At 34.9% G+C, this 21,120-nt stretch overlaps 5 protein-coding genes across 6 annotated transcripts; 2 read left to right on the top strand and 3 right to left on the bottom strand.

Annotated features, from left to right (window-relative positions):
• Positions 1-1,355: 1,355 nt before the first annotated feature.
• LOC148770323 (S-protein homolog 5-like) lies at positions 1,356-1,787 on the top strand. Its single transcript, XM_088819114.1, has one exon. It carries the CDS (start codon positions 1,356-1,358, stop codon positions 1,785-1,787), a length of 432 nt encoding a protein of 143 aa, XP_088675240.1.
• A 227-nt stretch (positions 1,788-2,014) lies between these two features.
• Positions 2,015-3,992, bottom strand: LOC105955406 (uncharacterized). The gene is made up of 2 exons (XM_012979121.2): positions 3,803-3,992; positions 2,015-3,691 (listed from the first exon to the last, which is right to left on the bottom strand). Exons 1-2 carry the CDS (start codon positions 3,851-3,853, stop codon positions 3,014-3,016), a joined length of 729 nt encoding a protein of 242 aa, XP_012834575.2. The 5' UTR covers positions 3,854-3,992; the 3' UTR covers positions 2,015-3,013.
• Positions 3,993-7,644: 3,652 nt separating this feature from the next.
• On the bottom strand, positions 7,645-10,445 carry LOC105955576 (SHUGOSHIN 1). Of its 2 annotated transcripts, none has more exons than XM_012979327.2 (10): positions 10,109-10,445; positions 9,494-9,642; positions 9,385-9,422; positions 9,164-9,272; positions 9,047-9,070; positions 8,891-8,959; positions 8,775-8,816; positions 8,486-8,567; positions 8,281-8,332; positions 7,645-8,174 (listed from the first exon to the last, which is right to left on the bottom strand). In XM_012979327.2, exons 1-10 carry the CDS (start codon positions 10,164-10,166, stop codon positions 7,868-7,870), a joined length of 930 nt encoding a protein of 309 aa, XP_012834781.2. In that variant the 5' UTR covers positions 10,167-10,445; the 3' UTR covers positions 7,645-7,867. The 2 variants fall into 2 exon arrangements, with proteins under 2 accessions (XP_012834781.2, XP_012834780.2); XM_012979326.2 differs by having other exon boundaries at positions 7,645-8,177.
• A 2,447-nt stretch (positions 10,446-12,892) lies between these two features.
• LOC105955575 (putative pectate lyase 5) lies at positions 12,893-16,352 on the top strand. The gene is made up of 5 exons (XM_012979325.2): positions 12,893-13,233; positions 13,538-14,258; positions 14,413-14,604; positions 14,715-14,911; positions 15,968-16,352. The coding sequence occupies exons 1-5, from the start codon at positions 13,100-13,102 to the stop codon at positions 16,164-16,166; spliced, it is 1,443 nt and encodes a 480-aa protein (XP_012834779.2). The 5' UTR covers positions 12,893-13,099; the 3' UTR covers positions 16,167-16,352.
• Positions 16,353-16,508: 156 nt separating this feature from the next.
• On the bottom strand, positions 16,509-20,982 carry LOC105955574 (serine/threonine protein phosphatase 2A 57 kDa regulatory subunit B' beta isoform). The gene is made up of 3 exons (XM_088820081.1): positions 20,466-20,982; positions 19,063-20,342; positions 16,509-16,989 (listed from the first exon to the last, which is right to left on the bottom strand). The coding sequence occupies exons 2-3, from the start codon at positions 20,182-20,184 to the stop codon at positions 16,660-16,662; spliced, it is 1,452 nt and encodes a 483-aa protein (XP_088676207.1). The 5' UTR covers positions 20,185-20,342; positions 20,466-20,982; the 3' UTR covers positions 16,509-16,659.
• Between the last annotated feature and the right edge of the window lie 138 nt (positions 20,983-21,120).

The raw sequence follows: 21,120 nt of genomic DNA on the forward strand, positions 1-21,120 counted from the left end.
AATTTTTTTTAATTTGTTATTTATATTAGTTAATGCACTTTCGTCCCCCAAACTTCCAATTTTATACACTTTAGTCCATAAAGAAAAAAATCTTTTAGATCACCCTCATATTCTATCCCCAAGAAAAATCTCCTGGGTCAGCCCCTGCCCAGAACCTAACCGAATTTTGTCGGGTAGTCGGTCAACAAATCGGGGCGGGGCGGTCGTTGGGTCGGTCCGTGTAATTTAATTCCATTCATATCCACGCCATAATATGCCATGTTTATTGAAAATATTATGGTAAATTGGTAATTAACTAATTATTTCTATCCTATCCATCTATCAATATAGTTTAATTAAATTGATGAATACTAGGTATCCGATATTTTAGCCTAATCCCAATCTCTTTCCCCTTAAAATTGGATTAGTTTAAGAAACTCGACCTAACCACAGTTGACTAAACGATTTTAAATAGGGTTAATTGAAAAACAAATATAAATTAACTCTATAAAAGCATGTTTCAAATGAAAAAAAAATATAATACATTTGTAGAAAAATCTTTTAGTCCATCATTTCTATCGATCAACATGATAATGAAGACTTTATTCATCTTGATATCCATTAATTTCTTTCAAGCAATGGCCTCGGAAAAACGAAAGTGTGTTTTAACTACTAAATACACCGTTTATATCGTTAATAGCCTCCCTCGAAATTCGCAGCCGTTAATTGCACACTGTGCGTCTAAAAATGATGATCTTGGAACTCGCACCCTTCAAGCGGGTCAGAGTTTTAATTGGAGCTTTTGCGATAGTTATATCGAGAATACTTTATTCTTTTGTAACTTTCGTTGGGGTTCGAAGCATCGAGCTTTCAACGTTTACACTTCGAAACATAGAGCCGATTGCTTTAAGAAAGCTTGCTATTGGGAAGCGGATCCGGAAGGTATTCTTTTCGACGGCGTTTATCCTCCGCAAGCGTTGGTCAAAATGTATGATTGGAATTAGTTAAGAATAAATTAATTGTGTTAATTTGTAATCAAATGTTTATTTGATGAATAATTAATGAAGTTTACTATTTCCGAGTGCCATGTGTCAACATCTTAGATGTTCAATAAAATTTTCGAGTGTAGCATAGAATAGACCACCAAACGCGCCCCTAGATTCTTCATTACTCGAATAGTAGAATACAAAATATAGGTGTAATATCATGTCAATATATATACAAAAACAATATATATGCCAACAATCTACCTAAAATATTACCATAATCTATCATTAAAAATTCGAATTAACTCTATAAAAACCGATACCCAAATTCATATTATTTATCAAATTTCACATAGAGCAAATTAAACATTATCAAATTTCACCCCAAAAATGAAGATCACTTTGGTACTTCTCTTCATATTGGCTAACTTATTTCAAGGAATGGCCTCCGAAAAACGAAAATGTATCATAACTCCTAAATACACCATTTACGTTGCTAATAGCCTCCCTTCAGATTCTCCGCAGTTGAGACTGCACTGTGCGTCTAAAGATGATGATTTAGGGTTTCATAATCTGACCACCGGCCAGATTTTCAAATGGGATTTTTGCAACAGTTACATACAGAATACTTTATTCTTCTGTCATCTCTGGTGGGGTTCGAAGGACAGGGCATTCGTTGTTTTCAGTTCGAAACATAGGAATGAATGCTTTTCGCATTCTTGTTATTGGGAAGCGGATCCGGAAGGTATTCTCTTCGACGGGGTCTATCCTCCACAAATCTTGGTGAAATATTATGATTGGAAAAATGCAAGCGGTATTTAATGTATAATTTAATTTAATCTAATGTAATGTAATAAGTACATTGGCAAAATTTCTTAACAAATTAATCAAATATACCAACTAACTAATCTTGCTTTTTCAATGAATTGGTACCGGCATTTATGATTGTTTGTTAAGATTATATTAAATATATATAATAATAATAATACACTAATCACTTTAAAAGGAAAATAACAATGACATGACTAAAGCAAGAAAATGATATAATTAAAAAGCAACAACTTTAATTAATTTCTATTAAAATATAAAACCATCTTCCAAGTGATGATTGCATATCTACAAACAACAAAATCTCCAAAGATACACTTAATCTAATATATAAGGTTAAATTACAACAACCTCCCTAATGCAAAGTCTATTTATAACAGAACCCCTTATTGTTTTAGAAAGTACATTCAGTCCCATGCAGTTTGTAAATTTCTTACATCCACACCCCTGCAAAAGGGTGTTAATCTAAGAAATATAAAAAATACAGGGGTGGATGTAATTATGAAAAAATGAAGGGGTTTTTTGTAAATAAATCTTACCTAAAGATGCGATTGTAATTTAACCAATATATAATTCCATATGCCAAAAAAAAAAAAAAACAGAGATTTGCAATTCATACAAAATCCCCACACACATTGGAGAATTTCTGCACTATCCCCATTTTGATAATTCCATGGGGCCAAAATTAGAATAAAATAAATAAAGTAGGAAAAAATTAATAAAAATAAAATAAAAATGATTCAAAGTCTACATCCCAAACCAAAAGCTAAAAGGGGCTGATACATTGAGCCCGGACACTTCAAATCTCTCACTCTCTACCTAATAAACCTAATCTGCAGTAGTTCTACCATACACGTGTATATATTCAGTACACGTTTTACACACACCAACATGTATATATTTGTGAATGTGTGTAAGTGAAATCTACATACGCGGGTATATATCCCGTGTATTTCACCAGTTGCATCATCTACGAGACCTACGATTAGTTAAAGATCCTCAAAATCTCTAACACAAACCATAATTAAAATGTACAAATTAAACTTCTAAAATACTTTTACCTTAATTACCATTAAGTCCATGGTAATGATCTCTTTGAGCTCTTCAAAGGATTCAAACACTAACTTGAAAAATACTACCTAGTTTTTTACGAAAGAAAAAGATGGATATTCTTTTTTCTTTCTTTTTTTTTTTTTGCTATATATTAATATATATATTAGCTAATTAATTGGTGAACAAACTTTTTGAAATTTGGAGATTGGAGAAAAATCCAAGTCTTTATCCATGTTGACCATGGCCCTCTTGTTAGTGAATCCACCACTAGGGCTAACTAGGCGGCAAGAATCTTGGTGCAAGATTTTTGCCGCCGCCGACGACGCCGCCGGGGACGAAATCGTGACCGGCGGAATGTCGCCGGAGTTGAGCTTCGGCGGCGGATGCTGCCACCGCGGGAGCGGCCCCGCCAGAAGAAGTGTCTGGAGGAGCGGCCCTGCTTCCATCACCGCTTGCAAGAACTTCCCCTTCTCCGGCAACGGCCTCTTCAGCGTGATTCCGTCCGCCACGTCAAGAATCGTCGGCGGCGGGAGAGTGTCGTCGCAGTCGGAGGGAGAAAGGGCAATGTTGTCATTATTGCTAGTAATTGAGCCACTTGAATAATTATTAGGACAACAATATTCCAAGTTGTGGATTTGTACTTGTTGGGAAAGCAACTGTTTTTCAACCACAAGATTTTGGCATTTGGCTTCAAATTCATCTCTCTCTTTGATGATCTTTGCTATTAAATTATTGAGTTGTAGGATTTCATCATCTTTCCTTGAAATTTCCTCATGGGCTGCGAGTACAGCTGATTCTAGCTCTAGGGTTGAGTAGAAGAGTGATTGCTTCAATTCCTCAACTCCCTAAAAAAAACACACAATGCACATAAATTTTAGTCCCGAAAAAAACCCGAAAACCCAGAAACCCGAAAACAAAATCGAAAAAAGAAAATATTATTTACAAAATTATTATACCTCTTCTTGATAGTAGTAAGCCCAGCTAAGAGGGCTGCATTGGTCTTCCATTTTTGGTCTAAGTGAGTGTTTTCTTGATCTTTAGAGAGAGAGAGTAGAGAGAGAAAGAGCACAAAAGGGAAATGTTAATGAGGTTGTTTCAACTTTGGTTATAAGGGTTTTCAAGTAGTTATGTTTGTTGTTCATACTTTTACTACTTTTGTGGTGTGGTCATTGGAAATATGGTTGGACACAAAAAGGATGGTGGCTAGGGCTTAACTTTATACTAGTAGATTCTTAGTATACGATGACCGTTTTTTACTTTCGAAAAAAATTTGCATTAGTAGGGTTGTTTTATGCTACTCTGGTCAGAGTTATATATTCTACTGTACACGTGTATAGATCAGTACATGCATATTTTGCATAAATCAAAAAGTTAGAGAACTTCTCGATCATTTATTTCAACAGATGTAGCATCTAAAGAATCGGCAAAATTAAGGATAAGAGAGAGGGGTGGATTTTGTGTCCCCTTCTTTATGATTCCATTACACCTTTTTCTATATTATATTTTTTATTTTATTTTTTGGTTTCCCTCCTGAATATCTATTATTGTTTCGGTTATGTAATAATGTGCACGAATTTGGAACACGCGAGCTTTCCCACTCCCGCCAAAAATAATAATAATAAATTACTAATAAGTCCTCAATTGCTTGTTGAGAATATGTATTTATCCTAAGTTCACACCCAAAAAAAAATATTTTTTGAGTCTTTTATAAACCAGTTTGGGTTAATAAGGTTGCATGTAATGAAGCTAAAGATAATGTAATGATGGCACACATTTTATTTGGTCTTTTTTTCCTATAAGAGTACATGCTTGTGGTTTTTACATGCCCTTTTTGACTCTCATGGTACACACACACACACACACACACACACAAGAAAAAGAAAATGACTAGCTATATGAATCATAAATAAATTAAATCTTATTTCAAGAATTATAATTATTTGAATTTTGAAGAATATGACTTGTCTAAATAAACACTTTGATGTTATGTGGTACAATATTATTTGAGATGCTAAATACATTTTATACTCAAATAATGTTTATTTTCTACTACTTGTTATTATTATTGTGACCAATTTACTTGCACCAAAAGGTGAAATTTCTCGTCCTTAGGGCCCACATCGCCTGACCCGACAGATTTTGATGAAATAATGTAAATTATGGTGACTTTATTGTTCGTTGGCATAGCAAACCTGAAATATCTTAAACGTATTGAAATATACGTCATTCGATAGTCGACACCAGCTGTTAATTGATATTTTAGGTAAATGGTGAAGCTACAAAGTCATTTTCAAGAATAATTTTCAGTTCATAAAATGCCAAATTAATTACTAATTAATTTTAAAATATATATTTGATTATTAAAAGAAAAAAGGAAGAAAAATATAAGAAAAATAATTCAGAGATTAATGGTAGGGCCCTTATGGAAACCTTTTGGAGAACAAAGCAAGGATTTGAGATTTCTGACCAAGGTTAACTGCTCCACCACGCGTTTTTGTGTGGGCCCACATACATAATTTCTTTTATTTAAATATATATATTTTTCGATTTCATAAATATATCGAAATCGATCTTTAAAAACTCTTTCGATACTGATTTGTTATGTGAAGTTCAACTCGAGATCGACTGGAGATTGATAAAATATGTAGTAAGATCAAGCTCGGTCAACTTTAATACATATAAAAATTGAAGTTCTACTTGATTAAAGATCGATCGAGCTCGACTCAGTTGTTAATCAAATCAAACTTAAACGTAATCTACAGTGCTCGACAAAAGTTCAAATAAGTTTAAACAATCATGTGTTACACTCGATTCTATTCGCTTAAACTCCTAATTAGTTCTTGTATTTCTAGGATTTTCTTAATAATTATTGATCTAAATGTACCAACACGTTCGAGCGAAAGAAATGCGAATATTTTTCGGAGAAAGAATAAAATTTAAATGTGAATGTAACAAAACATTGACATTGTACTTCCCTACAAAATTAAATAATTTAGAAATAATGTTCAAATCTATAGCATGTCAATCAAAAAGATTTGGATAATGTTTATATTTGAAAAATGTTTACAAAAATACAAAAAATAAAATAATAATTAATATATGCATGCATAGCTTTGTCTGCATGCTCCAAAACACATATATAAAAGCCAGATTTTTTGTTTCAAAAGTCATCTAGAAATTCATTTCAACCAATTGAAAAAATTCCCATAAAAAATTAAAACATAATTATTAAAGTAAGAATTCATAAGGACATAATTAATTAAGTAGCCATATCCAAAACCTTAATTAAGTTTCCCTAGCTCAAATCCAACAAATTAAATAAATAAATGATTTTATCCCATGCTCAACTATCAATTGTTTCTTACATACTATGATGTTTAGGGTTTTATAGTTAGTGGCAAGTGTTTTAGGGTTAGGAGTTCATCTCATGAAAAAGCATATAATGATTAATAACAAGGGAACATCAATTATGCAATGTAAATAGTGAAAAGAAATGATTTGGAAATTTGACTTATGAAAGAGCAAAATATGCATTATAATTTATATGGATAACTTTTCCTTCCATAATTTTATGTTCTTTTTTTCATATTTCATATAATAATTTTATGCAAACCACGTGAGAGGTGTAAATTGTACTGGACAAACTAAGAAAGATTCAATAGTCTGCACAAATCACACGAAAGATGTAAATCGAACTGGATAAACTATGTAAATACTAAATAGTGTGTTATATTCTATGTTAGCTATATATGTAATTGTCACAATTATAAGGAAATGACATGTCAAAGACAAGGATAATCTAAAGATTTTCTTAATTATTTTATTCCAAGCACTTAGTGTTATTATATTTCAATCATTCTTCATGTAGTGAAAAAAATAATATTTTAAATAAAATAATTATGCCAATGGCAACCTTTTCTTTTTTTATAGCAAGAATCTTTTCTTAATTCCTTAATTCTTCATTGTTACTTATGATGAAAGATAAAGAATTATAGAATTAGATAAAGGGAAAGAATCCAATATCAAGAAATGATTAAGTTTTTTGTTACATTAGTACAAGTGATATGTATATATATAACAATTTTGCATTCATTAATTTATATATAGCGTGCAAATATATTTTCTTTGAAGATAAGGGAGATGCCTCATCATGAAAGTTTGCTTTTAATGTTCGAATTGAATCACAATTTTGTTTAAGGAGACGAGATTATCGATTTATTCTTATTGCACCAGTTGAAGTGCGATATTGCTATTATTCATTTAAACACTCAATACGCACATCCGCATACGCTAGCGTGTAAGCGAATAATCGATATACACTCCATCTCAAATTCCGAGTTTTTTTTCTTCGTGCAGTAACACGGTTTGTGCTGGTTTGAATATGACAGAATTGGTGGATATAAGATACGAAGTATCAAGTTTTTGTCACCTTGTTGATCGACTACATGTAGAAATTCGATACTTTTAGAAAGTGGATCCCATTTTTCGGATTTTTCCTTCTTTATTGAAATGTTAGATTTCGAACAAATGGGTTTTAAATAAAATAATCGCAAGCTCGATTTTAAATAAAACAATCACCACCCTTGAAGCCTGTTTCCACCGCCGCCTGAGCGGCTCAGCCACTTGCCACCTCTAGTCCCACCGTCTCTCTACAGCCTCTCAGTAATACAAGCAATACTGTGAGTTAAACCGGAAATATAGTACTCCGAAAAGTCAAACACGAACCTATTTGCTCAGCCACAAAAGTCAAACTAAGCTCTTATAACCACAAACCATTCAGATTCTTGAAACCGAAGGATAGCTTTCGCAAGTATGAGTTTTCATTATCACAAAATCCGGTTTCCGTTTTCAAACCATTTACAGTACATTAACCGTGAATATTTGCATATCAATCAAGAACAAATATATGAACAAAACATTAAAAAAAAAAAATGACAGCATGCACATGTAAGGAGACGAGAATTTGATGCAATCGCTGTAAGAATATCTAAAAGTAGTTAGTACTGACTCACAAGTATGTGTCACTCAGGTCTACGCATTTTCACGTTTAACGGAATCTCTTTGTAGGACTGAACTTTTTTGGCTGCTACACGCGATGGCCTGCCGAGGTTTGGTTTTTCAAACTCTTCAGCTTCGTTTTCGAGGGCATAATCGTCTTTCTTATCTTCGTCTTTTACTACTGTACTCTCGTCAGCCGACTCTTTTTCTAGGACATGATCAACATGTAATGGACATGGGGGAACTATAGTGTCATCTGTCTGAAACGAAACCTCAACAGGTTTTAGTTCCACCGGTTTAAATACAGCAGATTGCCTCCTCGTAAAACGCCTGCTGCGATGATGAATAATAGAAGACGTAAAAAAGATAAAGAGAAAAACAAGAAATTAATACGATGTATTTATTTATTCCTAATTCAAGAACAAGCAAAACGAACCTTCTATTTTCGGTCTTCTCCTTCGATTGGAGTTGCTCAGAAGTGCCCAAACCTACACATGATCCAAGAAATGATATGTATATATATATATATATATACATATATATATATATATATATATATATATATATATATGTATATATATATATATATATTTTTTTTTTTTTTTCAAATGTAACAAGGTAATCCCAGAGTAATTACTCACTGTCTAATTGTGAAGCCATTTTGGTGTTATGAGGTTTTTCATCATCTTGACCTTCTTTCGAAGACTCCCCTTCAAGTGGAAACTTCATCGGTTTCACATAATAGAAGGTTAGAGCAGAGCAGCCATACCGAAGGTTATAACCAAAAAAAAAAAAGAAAATACTGTGTTTGGAAGCATCGAGAACACACAGAGCGGTGATTTACATGAATAAAAAATACAGCACACACACACACACGCACACACAATAGGATGGAATAAACTAGTAAATAATACAAAGTGCTTTGCGTACCTGAGCATCAGCATTTTTAGATGGTTTAGTTATTGCATTTTCCTGAGAAACCAACGAACACACGTTAAAACATACCATACTAAAATAATGTTGCTACGAGCAGACGCAATTATAACCTCAAGTTGTAATTTTCTAGCTTTAAGCAGACCACTTGTGCAGCCAAGCTCATGCTGCAACACTTTTAACTGAAACAGAGCAAACAACAAAATAATTATCAACATCAGGAATTAAATCATATAAATATAACGAAAAATATTCGTTGTTGAACTTACCCGATCTTTACCTGAATTCAGGTCCTGAAATCCAATAAATCAATGTCAACTAAGTGCAATAACAAAAATTCAATAAAATTCAAGAACTGCATGCATGATACTTCAAAATAAACACACCGCAAGCATCTGGCTGTTTGACGATGCTAGCTGTTGATTCTGTTCCTGCATTTTACGCAGAATCAATCTCAATCGGTCTAACTCAGCTCCACCTTGTTCGATGATTTTGCTATTACAAAACATTGAGGAACCACAACAAGTATAACAACTAACGGGATGCCAGTATTTCTGCTGCAAAACGTATTCAAAACTTTTAAACCAAATTGAACAGTAGAGGATACTTTCTTTGCGCCAACATCTTCACCAAAGCCATGTTTTCCTGAATAAAAAACGTGCTCACAATCAATAAACTAATCGTGGTAATCATAAACCGAGCAAATAAAATTTTACCTTCTGCAGCTGTTCAATGTAGGTAGTTGTCTCAACAGACTGCAACTTCTCTTGAATTAATGGCCTTTTATTATTTTGCGGCAAGTTGCTAATATCTGCAAGCTTCTTCCTCGCCGGATTTTGTGGGGCCGGCCTAGCTTCTTTCTTTGCTATATCCAAAATTTCATAAGAAAATTAAAATAAATAAAATAATTTAAATAAAAAAAAATAATCTTCAACCTCAGAGACCAAATTTGAGCTGCTACATAAGTAAACCCCTAAGAAAATTACGAAAATACGACAAGCTGCAATAATTAGTAACAAATTAAGAGATTAGCGAGCAATATCTCAAGTCTAATTACGAAACTGAGTTTACAAAACTCGGCACTGTACAACTCAGTAAAAGCATCTAAAGCTAGTAAACACACAATGAAGAAGCTTCTACAGCGAAATTGGCGCTGTTTAACCAATCATCAGTTGGTAAATTGCAGAAAATTTTATTGATAGAACGTAGTATGAAGAAAGCCCATTCAAAACCCTAGAGGATTAACTACCAGAAAATCAGCGTACAGTGTAAGAAAAAATAGCGATTAAGCAATCCAAATCCCTAAAAATGTTTCTGATTTGAAGAATTACCTCGAGTTGGTGCGGCGTTCCGCGAATCCAGAATCAGAAAACCTTTCGTCTCCGACATCACTGCTAACGCCGATCTCTCTCTCTCTCTCTCTCTCTCTCTCTCTATAGATACAAATATATACAAGTATTTATGTATATCATGTGTGTGGCTTTCTCTTTGTCTGGGCGATTCAAGTAGGGAGGGAAAATAGAAGGAGATTGTTAGGTTCGGAGTAGCCGAACGACTTTCCGAAGCAAATTCCGAGCCTTGTTTTAATTGGAATTGAAATTTGATACATGTATAACAAAACTAATAAATATATCCAATAGAACTAAAATATCTTCAGTTAATTTTTTTTTATTAAATTTTTTATACAATTTATAATCTAATTGTTGATTTCTACAATTTATTATCAACTATTAGATTACAGATGAATTTACATTAATCAACTACTATATTTAGTAAATTATAGTAATCGACATTGCACTTAAAAAAATAAGTTCAAAACAAGAGAAACGATCACCAAAATTAATTATCAAGGTTGACGTCGAATTCCGCCTCCACGAGAACTGTTCCCTCCGCGATGCAGTCAATCTCGAACCGCCCATTCTCATCCTGTTCAGCCTGCCTGCAATCGGGTAGAACGACACCATGACGCGACGGAGTGCCGTTTTCGACAAATGCATTACTAAATATTTGGATAAAATATTTCTTTCTTTTTTTAATTGGGCCGTGGGCTCAAGAGGGGTACTTGTACAAATTGGGCCATGGACCCAACAATTTTATAGGTCTCTATTATTTCTTTTTAAAAATAAATTAAATCAATTTCACCATATACGAATAAAAAAAAAAAACAATAAATATTTAAGAAGAAATAAAATTCAGTAATATAATAATATAAGAGGGAGTATTAGAACCATGAACAGTGTCAGAAAGTCGGCATGTTTGGAGACATAAATCTGACTAGCGGCTGACCATAATGTAGATACTACGAATGAAGAAATATAGTGGGTATTTTGACTTCCCGGATCGTAATCGACCAATAAGAATATGATACATAAGATTAACACCTATTCCGTAAAAAAAAAGTACGATTTCTCGATTACAAAGAAAATTACATAAACCCCTTCTAATTAAAAGAAAATTTAATTTAAAATTAAATAACAAATCAACAAGTTTATAAAAAATGTATAATACGTCCGATTATTCCTAATCTTCACTAATTGGTAGTTTCGTCATCGAACGTTCTTCTGAAAAAAGCAATATTAAATTGTTTCTTCGTAAACCAAAATTGTCGTCGATATTTTCCTCCATCACTCATCGTTATGTTGCAGTACATAGCTCCATCGGTTCGATTGAGAAGAAAACTTCACAACAAATAAGAAAAGGAAAGCTATTGTTTGATTAGAATCTCGGGAAATATACAATTAAAATTTCGGAATTATTTTCGATAATTAAAATCAAACCGGTAAATGAAATATCATATTCATTCCAGTTCGATCCCAAAAACATCGATATTCTCGGAGTTCGAAATGAAAATTACTATTCCCATAAAAAAATTTAAAAAAAAAAAAAAATCCATCCCAATTGCAATCTATACATATTTCTGTTGAAAGAATTAGTGGCTAAATAGATAATTGACCGTTAATGACAGTTAAAAACTTTTAAATGATCCTCTCTTTTTTTCTTTCTTCTTTCTTTAATTATTATTGTAATTATTATAATAAGGGTAAATTACAACCAGCTGTGAGGTATGGTAAATTACAAAAACTCCTCTTATGTTTGGATAATTACAATAAACCCCTTAAATATAAATTATGTCTATCCTTGTGGTTTCAAATTTAGTGGAATCTTCTTGATTACATGGAATTTTTGTCACTTTTGTACTCGTTTTATTCCATTCGAGCTCCACATTTTGAAGCCAGATGATCATAAGATGTGTTTTTTAGCTTGTATATATCATATTGTAGTGCACCAGAAACTATATATTTACATAAAATGAGTACAAACTAGAGGACATTCCACGAAATCTACGAACGTCAAATTGGATTCGAATTGCAAAATAACTATTTAATTCGGAGAAAAATTATTAATGGGCATTGGTGGAAATATGGAAAGAAATTATGGAAAAATAAGGGTTTTCTACGAACTCAAATTGTATTTGAGTACGAAACAAACTCTAACTCAAGTGAAACGGCGTAAGGAACATAACTCATGAGCAAAGCTCATGAATCACGTCAAATTTCAGCAATCTAACGTCGTTTAGACTCATAAAAGTTCGTTTTTGCTATTTTAGGTAAGTTTTAGAAAATTAATATCAAATCATAGAAAAATCGTATTAGGATTCCGTAAATTGGGTTGTTCCCAAAATTACGAGATCTACTAGAATCAGACTCTAACTCGTTTTTGCCATTTTTGGTAATTTTTAGTATTTTCTTAATTTAAATAGGGTTTTCAATTTTATTAGTATAAATAGCTGCCTTATGACTTTATTTTGAGAAGAATTTCGAATTTTAACAAAGTATTTATAGTTTTCTCTATTTTTTTTGGTGGATTTCAGAGTTTTATAAGATTAATTCGAAATTAATTATTTACTGTGTTTTCGTCCATAGTTGAGGTGTAAGAAGATTCATAGTCCAGGTGTAAGAAGATTTATAGTTGAGGGGTAGATGTAATTATCCAAACAAGAGGCGGTTTTTATAATTTAACCATAAGGTGGTTGTAATTTACTCCTATTATAATTATTATTATTATTATTAATTATTATTATTATCTTTAATTAATCAAAACAGTAGCTTCTCCCCAAGAGCAGAAGCATATTAGCTAGCAGATGTGAACTGTACTATGTAGTGTCTTAGGAAACTGCATACTCATCAGTTTGTAGTGAGAGACTCTCTCTCTCCTCTCTCTCTCCTCTCCCTCTCTCTCTCTCTCTCTACAGTTCTGCTCAAACCCATCAATAATTAAGCCCTATTAAAAAATCATAATTAATTTTCTGGGTTCTAAAAAGAATGGTTCCTCGTACCTGCATTTTCTTGTTTAGCTTCTTATTTCTCAATCTTTCCATTGGAGCAACCAGTTTCTTCAATCTCAGCCTGCCACATCAGCACCCCCACCCTGAATCTGTGGTTCAAGAACTCAAAAGGTACATACACAAATTATATATCTATATATATAATCATTCATATATATTATAAACATTTAGTAACAGTGTGTATAGTTTATCTGGGTTTGTAATCTTTATAGCATTTCAAGATCTATGCTTCTCTCAAATTTTAGATTCTCTTGTAATAAATAAATAATTAAATAAATAAATACCCTGTTTTTCAATCTTGTTCCCCTGATTTGTTACAGTGTTGCTTTTTTTTTTTTTGCCAATTTATTTTGCTTTTTTTATTTCCACCGGAAAAGGATAATTGAAAAGAAAAAGAAAAAAAACATACTTACAGGAGAGTGAATGCATCTATTTCACTAAGGCGCGAAACCCTCGCGGCTCCGATAATCAATGCCGCCCAATCCCAATGCCTCACCGGAAACCCGATCGACGACTGCTGGCGGTGCGACCCCAACTGGTCGTCCAACCGCCAGCGCCTTGCCGACTGCTCGATCGGCTTCGGCAAGGGCACGACGGGGGGCAAAGGGGGCCGTTTCTACGTCGTCACCGACTCCTCCGACCGCGACACCGTGAGCCCCACACCCGGGACCCTCCGCCACGCGGTCATCCAAGAAGAGCCCCTTTGGATCACTTTCCAATCGAACATGGTTATCAAGCTCAAGCACGAGCTCATTGTCAACAACGACAAGACCATCGACGGGCGCGGGGCCAACGTTCAAATCACGGGAAACGGGTGCGTTACTCTGCAGTACGTGAGCAATGTGATCATACACAATGTGCACGTGTACAATTGCTTGCCGTCGGGCAATACTAACATAAGGTCGAGCCCCACGCATGTAGGGTGGAGAGGCAAATCAGACGGTGACGGTATCTCGATCTTCGGATCGAGGAATATATGGATCGACCATTGCGCTCTCTCGCACTGCACCGATGGATTGATCGACATCATAATGGGGTCCACGGGTATTACGATCTCCAACAACTACTTTGCCCAGCACAACGAGGTTATGCTTTTGGGGCACGACGATAACTACTTGCCCGACTCGGGAATGCAGGTCCGATTATCTACCCTTGGATCACGCACACACATACACATGTTTGTGTGTGTCATTTTTTTTTTTGTGATGAAGGAACCTGCAGCCAACCATATATGTGCAACAGTTTGCAAATTGTTGTACTTATATTCGATCGTTAATTTGATTCGTGTAGGTGACGATAGCATTTAATGTGTTCGGGAAGGGGCTGATGCAAAGGATGCCTAGGTGCAGGAGGGGTTACGTACACGTGGTGAACAATGATTATTTCGAGTGGGGAATGTACGCGATTGGTGGGAGTGCGGGTCCCACCTTCAATAGTGAGGGCAATCGTTATTCTGCGCCGGCGGATCCTAGTGTTAAGGAGGTTTATATTTTTTTTTTTCTTAAATCTTTTTTTGTTGGGGTGTCTTACATTTGTTTTGAAGATGATGTGCGATTAATTGTATTTTGTGTTTGTCTTGACGAAAAAAACAGGTGACGAAGCGCGAGGGTGTGAGCGAGGGGGAGTGGTCGAATTGGAATTGGAGAACGGAGGGGGACGTTTTGGTAAACGGGGCGTTCTTCGTGCCGTCGGGTGAAGGGGTTAGTGTGAAAGCATCGAGTGTCGAGGCGAAATCCGCTACCCTCATTGACCAACTCACCATGAATGCCGGTGTTCTTGGTGGTCAAAGGTACGCACAAAATTCCGATTTTTGCCCCTTTCGGTCGTTTGCCTCGATAATAATTACTCTAAATCATTGAATGTTTTTACAATAATAAAATAAAAATGCCCTAGAAGTAGTATCTTCTACAATCAATACATACATGTAAAGGTAGATGCTACACTACATGTGTTTGTGTGTGAATCGATTGTAGATGCAATGATCGGATTTTTTCGAACGTACACATGGTGAACTTCACGAAGTGTACGTGTATTGTCAACTATCCACTTTTACACACATCCACATGTATATGTGTGTGATTGTGTGCGGATCTAACACTGTAAAATTATCTGATGTATTTCACCGGATGTAGTATCTAAGAATCTTTTGTTTCAATTGGTGATCTTTTGCATCCCTCGAGAGCCATTAGGTCAATAATTTTTGTGTTGGAAAATAATGTTTTTATCTTTTGCATGTGAGTGGGCCCCACTTCAGCATACTATTTTCAAGAATACAGCTGGCAGAAGAAAGCCTTTTTGAGTTGTCTCAACAAGTCTTGTATTTAGTACTGCCACTCACTGCTTTTTAACATGCTTGGGGAGGTGCTTTTTTTATTGCTCACAATTTTTTTTTAGTATTGGGAGTTCATAAAAATTCAAAGTTAAATTACGCCCAAACCCCTCCCGTTTAGATAATTGCAATTGTCCCCTTATCTATAAATCTTCTTAAACGTACATCCCGTACGGTGGTAAATTAAAAGGAATCTAGAAGATTCCGTAGAATATTCTCTAGTTTGTACTCTCGTTTTGTATGAAAATGTGGAGCTCGAATGGGGTAAAATAGGTATAAATTGTCACCGCAAAGGTAAACGTGTAAGAATATTCATAGTTGAGGATTGATTGTAATTACACAAACATGAGGGGTGTTTTCGTAATTTGATCTGACCACAGGGGTATGGCCATAATTTACCCAAAAATCAAATATGAGATCTCTCATTAAATTTTCAGGTGAAATTTTAGATTTATAATTTTATTTTTTTTATAGAGCTGATTTCTAGAATTTTAACATTTATTAATTTAATTGCAGAGATAACAGCGGCAGCGTATCAAATGGTGGTGGAACTCCCAGATCAGGCAGCAATGGCGGTGAAGACGATTTTGGGATGGTATTCGGAAGCGGTGCCGCCCTGCTAACACCGTCGTTGCCACCACCAACCACCGTGTTTTTGTCCCTTCTAATTATTCTAATTTTGTATATTACCACCAAACATGGTGGTTTACAATGATCATTTTATTTTTTCCTCTATTTGGTGGGTATTTAAAAATTTTGGGAAGAAAAAAAAAAAGGTAATTAAATAATCACATATTAATGCAGGGATTACACACAATCATGAACACACATGAATGTGTGTAAAACATGTGTTGAATATATACAAGCTCGTAAAGTTAAATATTGCCCGATCGATTTCACCGAGTGATAAACCGTCGTCAAACTAACCTAAACCGAAATAAACGAATAAATAGAAAGGAGTAAGTTACAAAACTCCAAAAACAAATCTTGATCAATAACACCCATATATCATGATTAGGAATTAAAAATATAATTTAAAAAAAAAAAAGCATAATAGTGTGAAACAAAATTTAAACAGTACAATTAAGTCCCTTTTTTCCAGGCTCTTTGATAGGCACAAATTCTTCATGCACTTTACATTAAATGCCTCCAGTTTATATGCACTTATAATAAAGAAAAAAAAAAAGAAAATCCAAATAAATATATCTTTAAACAATGACCATATTGTCCCCAGGTGTAGTAGTCTGAGCAGCAACTTCTTCGAGTTTCTTCCAAGTTAACTGCCGTTGCTCTTCCATTTCTCCGGTTCTTGCTTCCTTTTCCTCGTATTGCCTCTGACACTCTTCGAATAGTTCACTGTCCATTTCGATAAACATTTTTCTTACATTGGAACTTAAGCCTATGATTGCCTGGTTCCAGTGGCCTCGTATGTTCTTTTCTAATGCATCGAATATTATTGGCAAGATAACATGACGGTTCTCTGCAATTAGGCCTACTATGTGCTCGTTGTTCCACCAGAAAAGAGCTCGTTCCGCCACCTGTCACGTAGATAAAAAAAATAAGGAAAATTGTGCACGTGAGAAATTGAAAATTTTAGAAATCAGATTTCCATCGACCACATAAGAAATTGATATAGAAACTAATTTATTGCATTTAGTACCCCTATAATGGATTTTTTGTGCACAAACCCCCTAAATGGTCTGTTTTTAAGGAGTTCGTTACGCTAATAAAACTGAATCATTGATCTAATCTGAGTTACGGTTTTACATACTATATAAGTAAACAAACGTCGCTCAGTTTCAGATCTTGAATGTCGGATATAAACGAGAAGAGTTGGAACAGATTCGATGAACATAGATAACCATAATAAAAAGCTAACATCTAAGTTCTACCATCAAACTAATTTAAATAACTGTTTATCTAGTCTACAAATATTACTTCATTGATTCGATCAGTAACATGCTCTACACTTCAATCAGAAAACAGAACAGATTACTGCTAAGCTTCTGGTGCAAAATTCTCATAAGACTGACCACAGGAATATCCACATATTTTCAAGTCAAACAACATTAATAATAGGGTAAATTACGGCCACACCCCCTAAGGTAAGGTCCAATTACGAAGAAAAGAAACACCTCATGTTTGGGTAATTACAACCAGCCCCGTTAACTATGAATCTTCTTACATGCCCACCCTTATGGTGTCAGATTCAACATAATCTTCTAGATTTCGTGGAATATTCTGTAATTGGTACTTGTTTTGTGCAAAAACGCAGTTTCTGATGCACCACAATTTGATATTTACAAGCCAAGAGAGATATCTTGTTTCAAAATATGGAACTCGAATGGGATAAAACAGGTACAAACTAGAGAATATTCGACATAATCAATAAGATTCCACTAAATTTGACACTACAAGAGTGGATGTGTAAGAAGATTTATAGTTGAGGGGTGGTCGTAATTATTCAAACACAAAGGGCTTTTTCGTAATTTGACATTACCTCTGGGGTGGCCGTAATTTACCCTTGATAATATGCTTGCAACAATATTCCCAAGTCCAACAATATTGACTATTGAAATAGCGTAGCCACATACTAAGCTGTTTTACAGTTTCAGCCGTGCACTTTAAACTCGTGCATGTTGCAAGTTTTTATTTTATAAAAAAAATAATCAATCTTGGTCACTGACCAAAAAGAAAAGTTAAAAAAAAAAAAAAAAAAAAAAAAAAAAAAATCCTACTGAATACGGCCAAATGTGACATCAATATCCAAAGAATAAAAAACGTGCGGATATTAGTCCAATCTAAGACGCACACACACTAAGCAGCAGTTATTACAGCATTAAATTAACAAGAGAATTATGTTAACGGCATCTCCATAGAAAAATGCTCATTCGTTCCTTTCATGTCAACCCTTTAACAAGAGGGAGAAAAAGAAAGGACTGAATCAAAAAACTAGAACGTTCATTTCACATAGTGAATGTTTCGTAACTCTTAAGCCAAAGAAAGGAAAGTAGTGACAAAGAACTTCCACAACTGATTATCTGGAATTGCACAATATTAAATTATTTTCGGAAACAAAAAGGTCGCCATTCTGAAGTGGCGACAATGCCGATAAAACAAAGTCAAATAACAAGATTCTTAGCTATGTCATACCGCACTAGTACAAAGTGGCCAATAGGATTCATCAATTAACAAAAGTGTAATTACTTTTACAAAAGCATCTCACTAAAGAGAACTAAGAATTTAAAAGAAAAACTCACGACAAAACTGTAACCTTATTTTTGGAAAGATCGAAAGAGACAGTTAGACCAAAACTTTTTCTTTTCCTAAACTGGCAAAATGATGAAATGACGTAAGTTCATAACAAGGCCGAATTGAATATAACGTGGTGTCGAGGGAGAAAAATCAGCCCATAAATTCTCCAATATAGACTCAAAGATGTGCACCATAACCAAATAAAATATAAAGAGAAGACACGAATATTTGTTGCAGAAATGGGACATTAATTACATTATAATCAAGAACGAGACCTAGTTGCAGAAATCTTTGTCGCAAATATATAACTACTATAATATCGTAAACAGCACCAATAAAACGTGTATTTCTCGTACCTGGAAATGTGAGTTGTTGAGGCTTCGTTTAATTTGTCTAAACAGAGGAACCATGCACCGCTGAAACTCGGCAGATTGAGTAACCTCCAAAATCTCCTCCAATTCTCCAAGAAAAAGAACTTCCTTCCCGCAGTTTGTAACCGGCCAATATTTCAACACCCCTCTAATCACAGTGTCAGCCAACCTGTAATCTTTCTCCACAAACTGTATTATACAGTACGAAAGCTGTTGATGGTACGACGAGATACACTTAGGCTTGTGGAGCGGAATAAGCGCCCGTACAAGAAACAACTTATGCTCCTCTTTCATCGGCAATGCGAATCCATTTATTATACTTCCAAGAATCTCCAAAAGCTCGCCGATCCCATTATACCTCTCGGTCTCGAATATAAACCGATAAAATATGTTGTTTATTGCGTTCCTTATAAAGGGTCGGTGAACCATAAACCTCCCGTATATACGATGAAGAATCGTCTTCAAATACTCCCGTTCTCTAATATCCTCCGAGTCGAACAAATCGAGCAGTTTTAGAACAAACGAGTGATCAAGATACCTCTTTGCGATCTTTGTATCTGTATCTAACGACACTACGTATTTGAGAAGCAGCTCGTACACGAGCTGCAAGTGGGGCCACGAAGGGTCATTGAACATCTCGTCATCCTCCGGGTCTCCCCCGTCTACACCACTCTCGTGAGGCGGCAAGCACCGGAAAATATTGACCGATATCATCTTCATCAACTCCTCCTGCATTATCTCGTTCATTTTACACGAGCCCGACTGGACCAATTCGACGAGCTCCGCGAGGGTTTGCCTCTTGATTTCTCTCTCGCGAATGGATCTCATCGTGTCGCTGAAATTGAAGAGGATGCAACAGATTTGCAATTTACGGATGAAAAGATTATGCCGGTCGGACATCGGAACATCCCTCAACATCGGCAAAACTTCGACCGTGGCAGGGTACTGTGGGGCGGTCGCTAGAGTTACGGGTGGCGGTGTTCCAGCAGCTAATCGAGATGCATGATTGACTGTTACACTGGAGGCAGATGTTGTTGGTATCGGAGGCTCGATTGATTCGGACTTTGAGGGCTTTCGATGCCCTCTTTTCATTATTTTGTTTAACATTTTTATTTGCACCGAAACAAGAAATTAAAAAAAAAAAAAAAAATCCTAAAATACAGAGCAGAAACTACTTCAGTCTGTTTACCAGTTCTCCTTAACCACTACACTATGTTCTCGGCCTTCCATTAATTTCCTTCCTCCACTACAGTCTTGTCAAAATCCTGAACACGTGATAATGTGAAAACTAAATTAGCAATACCAATTCAAATTTATTTAAATAATAAAAAAAAAACATGTACTATTGATTCAGTGATGTGCGCGTACGAAACCAGAAAGGAAATTACCTGATTTTAAGAAACCCAATTCGATACCCAGTGTAATAAAACCATGAACGAACGAGATGTATTTACTATTTCGTATGGTCCTGATTGGGAAGAAATGGATCCGAAGAGTGAAGTAAGAAAAGAATGCAAATGACCGGATCCGCCGGAGGTGAGCGGAGCTCCGGCGAACTTAACTAAGCGGGAGGACGACGGTGTTGAATCGCGCTCAAAATTAACCTTGATTGTTGAGGAGAAAGCAGTAGCAAAAGAAGAAAAAAAAGGGAGTGGATAATGGGAATGAAATTGGGGGATGTGTGTGAATTGGGGATTGTTGGATTTGAGATGGAAGAGAGAAGAAGTGGATATGCTGAATTGAATTGCCCACCGCCGACGAGAAAGTGACAACGAGCCAAGCTTAGGGCTTCTTATTCATTTTTTTTTTATTTTTTTTTTCTTTTTTTGGTTTCCATTTTTAATTTCTAACGAATATTTTTGTAATGTTTTTATAATTTAATATTTCTTTTTATTTTTTTATTGTGAATGTTATCTAATTTATATGTTCTATAAAAGAGTTTGTACATATAAATTCTCATACACAAACTTAAATTGTGGTTCAGTTCTCGTTCAAGTTTCACACGCGTGTCAGTCCTTGAAGTAAACTATGATATCGGATGGA

This window comes from Erythranthe guttata, chromosome 6, assembly GCF_056151865.1.
Source record: "Erythranthe guttata isolate IM_541 chromosome 6, IM_541, whole genome shotgun sequence".
NCBI classification, from domain to species: domain Eukaryota; kingdom Viridiplantae; phylum Streptophyta; class Magnoliopsida; order Lamiales; family Phrymaceae; genus Erythranthe; species Erythranthe guttata.

What these genes read in the sequence shown, in the direction of transcription:
- LOC148770323 (XM_088819114.1), top strand. Translation starts at nt 1,356, where the DNA reads ATGAAGATCACTTTGGTACTTCTCTTCATATTGGCTAACTTATTTCAA.
- LOC105955406 (XM_012979121.2), bottom strand. Translation starts at nt 3,853, where the DNA reads ATGGAAGACCAATGCAGCCCTCTTAGCTGGGCTTACTACTATCAAGAA. An exon ending in CTTACTACTATCAAGAAGAG is followed by an intron (nt 3,692 to 3,802) that starts GTATAATAATTT and finishes TGTTTTTTTTAG; the next exon opens with GGAGTTGAGGAATTGAAGCA.
- LOC105955576 (XM_012979326.2), bottom strand. Translation starts at nt 10,166, where the DNA reads ATGTCGGAGACGAAAGGTTTTCTGATTCTGGATTCGCGGAACGCCGCA. An exon ending in GAACGCCGCACCAACTCGAG is followed by an intron (nt 9,643 to 10,108) that starts GTAATTCTTCAA and finishes TTTTGGATATAG; the next exon opens with CAAAGAAAGAAGCTAGGCCG. An exon ending in AAGATGTTGGCGCAAAGAAA is followed by an intron (nt 9,273 to 9,384) that starts GTATCCTCTACT and finishes GTTTTGTAATAG; the next exon opens with CAAAATCATCGAACAAGGTG.
- LOC105955575 (XM_012979325.2), top strand. Translation starts at nt 13,100, where the DNA reads ATGGTTCCTCGTACCTGCATTTTCTTGTTTAGCTTCTTATTTCTCAAT. An exon ending in CGGATCCTAGTGTTAAGGAG is followed by an intron (nt 14,605 to 14,714) that starts GTTTATATTTTT and finishes CGAAAAAAACAG; the next exon opens with GTGACGAAGCGCGAGGGTGT. An exon ending in GGTGTTCTTGGTGGTCAAAG is followed by an intron (nt 14,912 to 15,967) that starts GTACGCACAAAA and finishes ATTTAATTGCAG; the next exon opens with AGATAACAGCGGCAGCGTAT.
- LOC105955574 (XM_088820081.1), bottom strand. Translation starts at nt 20,184, where the DNA reads ATGTTAAACAAAATAATGAAAAGAGGGCATCGAAAGCCCTCAAAGTCC. An exon ending in TCAACAACTCACATTTCCAG is followed by an intron (nt 16,990 to 19,062) that starts GTACGAGAAATA and finishes TCTACGTGACAG; the next exon opens with GTGGCGGAACGAGCTCTTTT.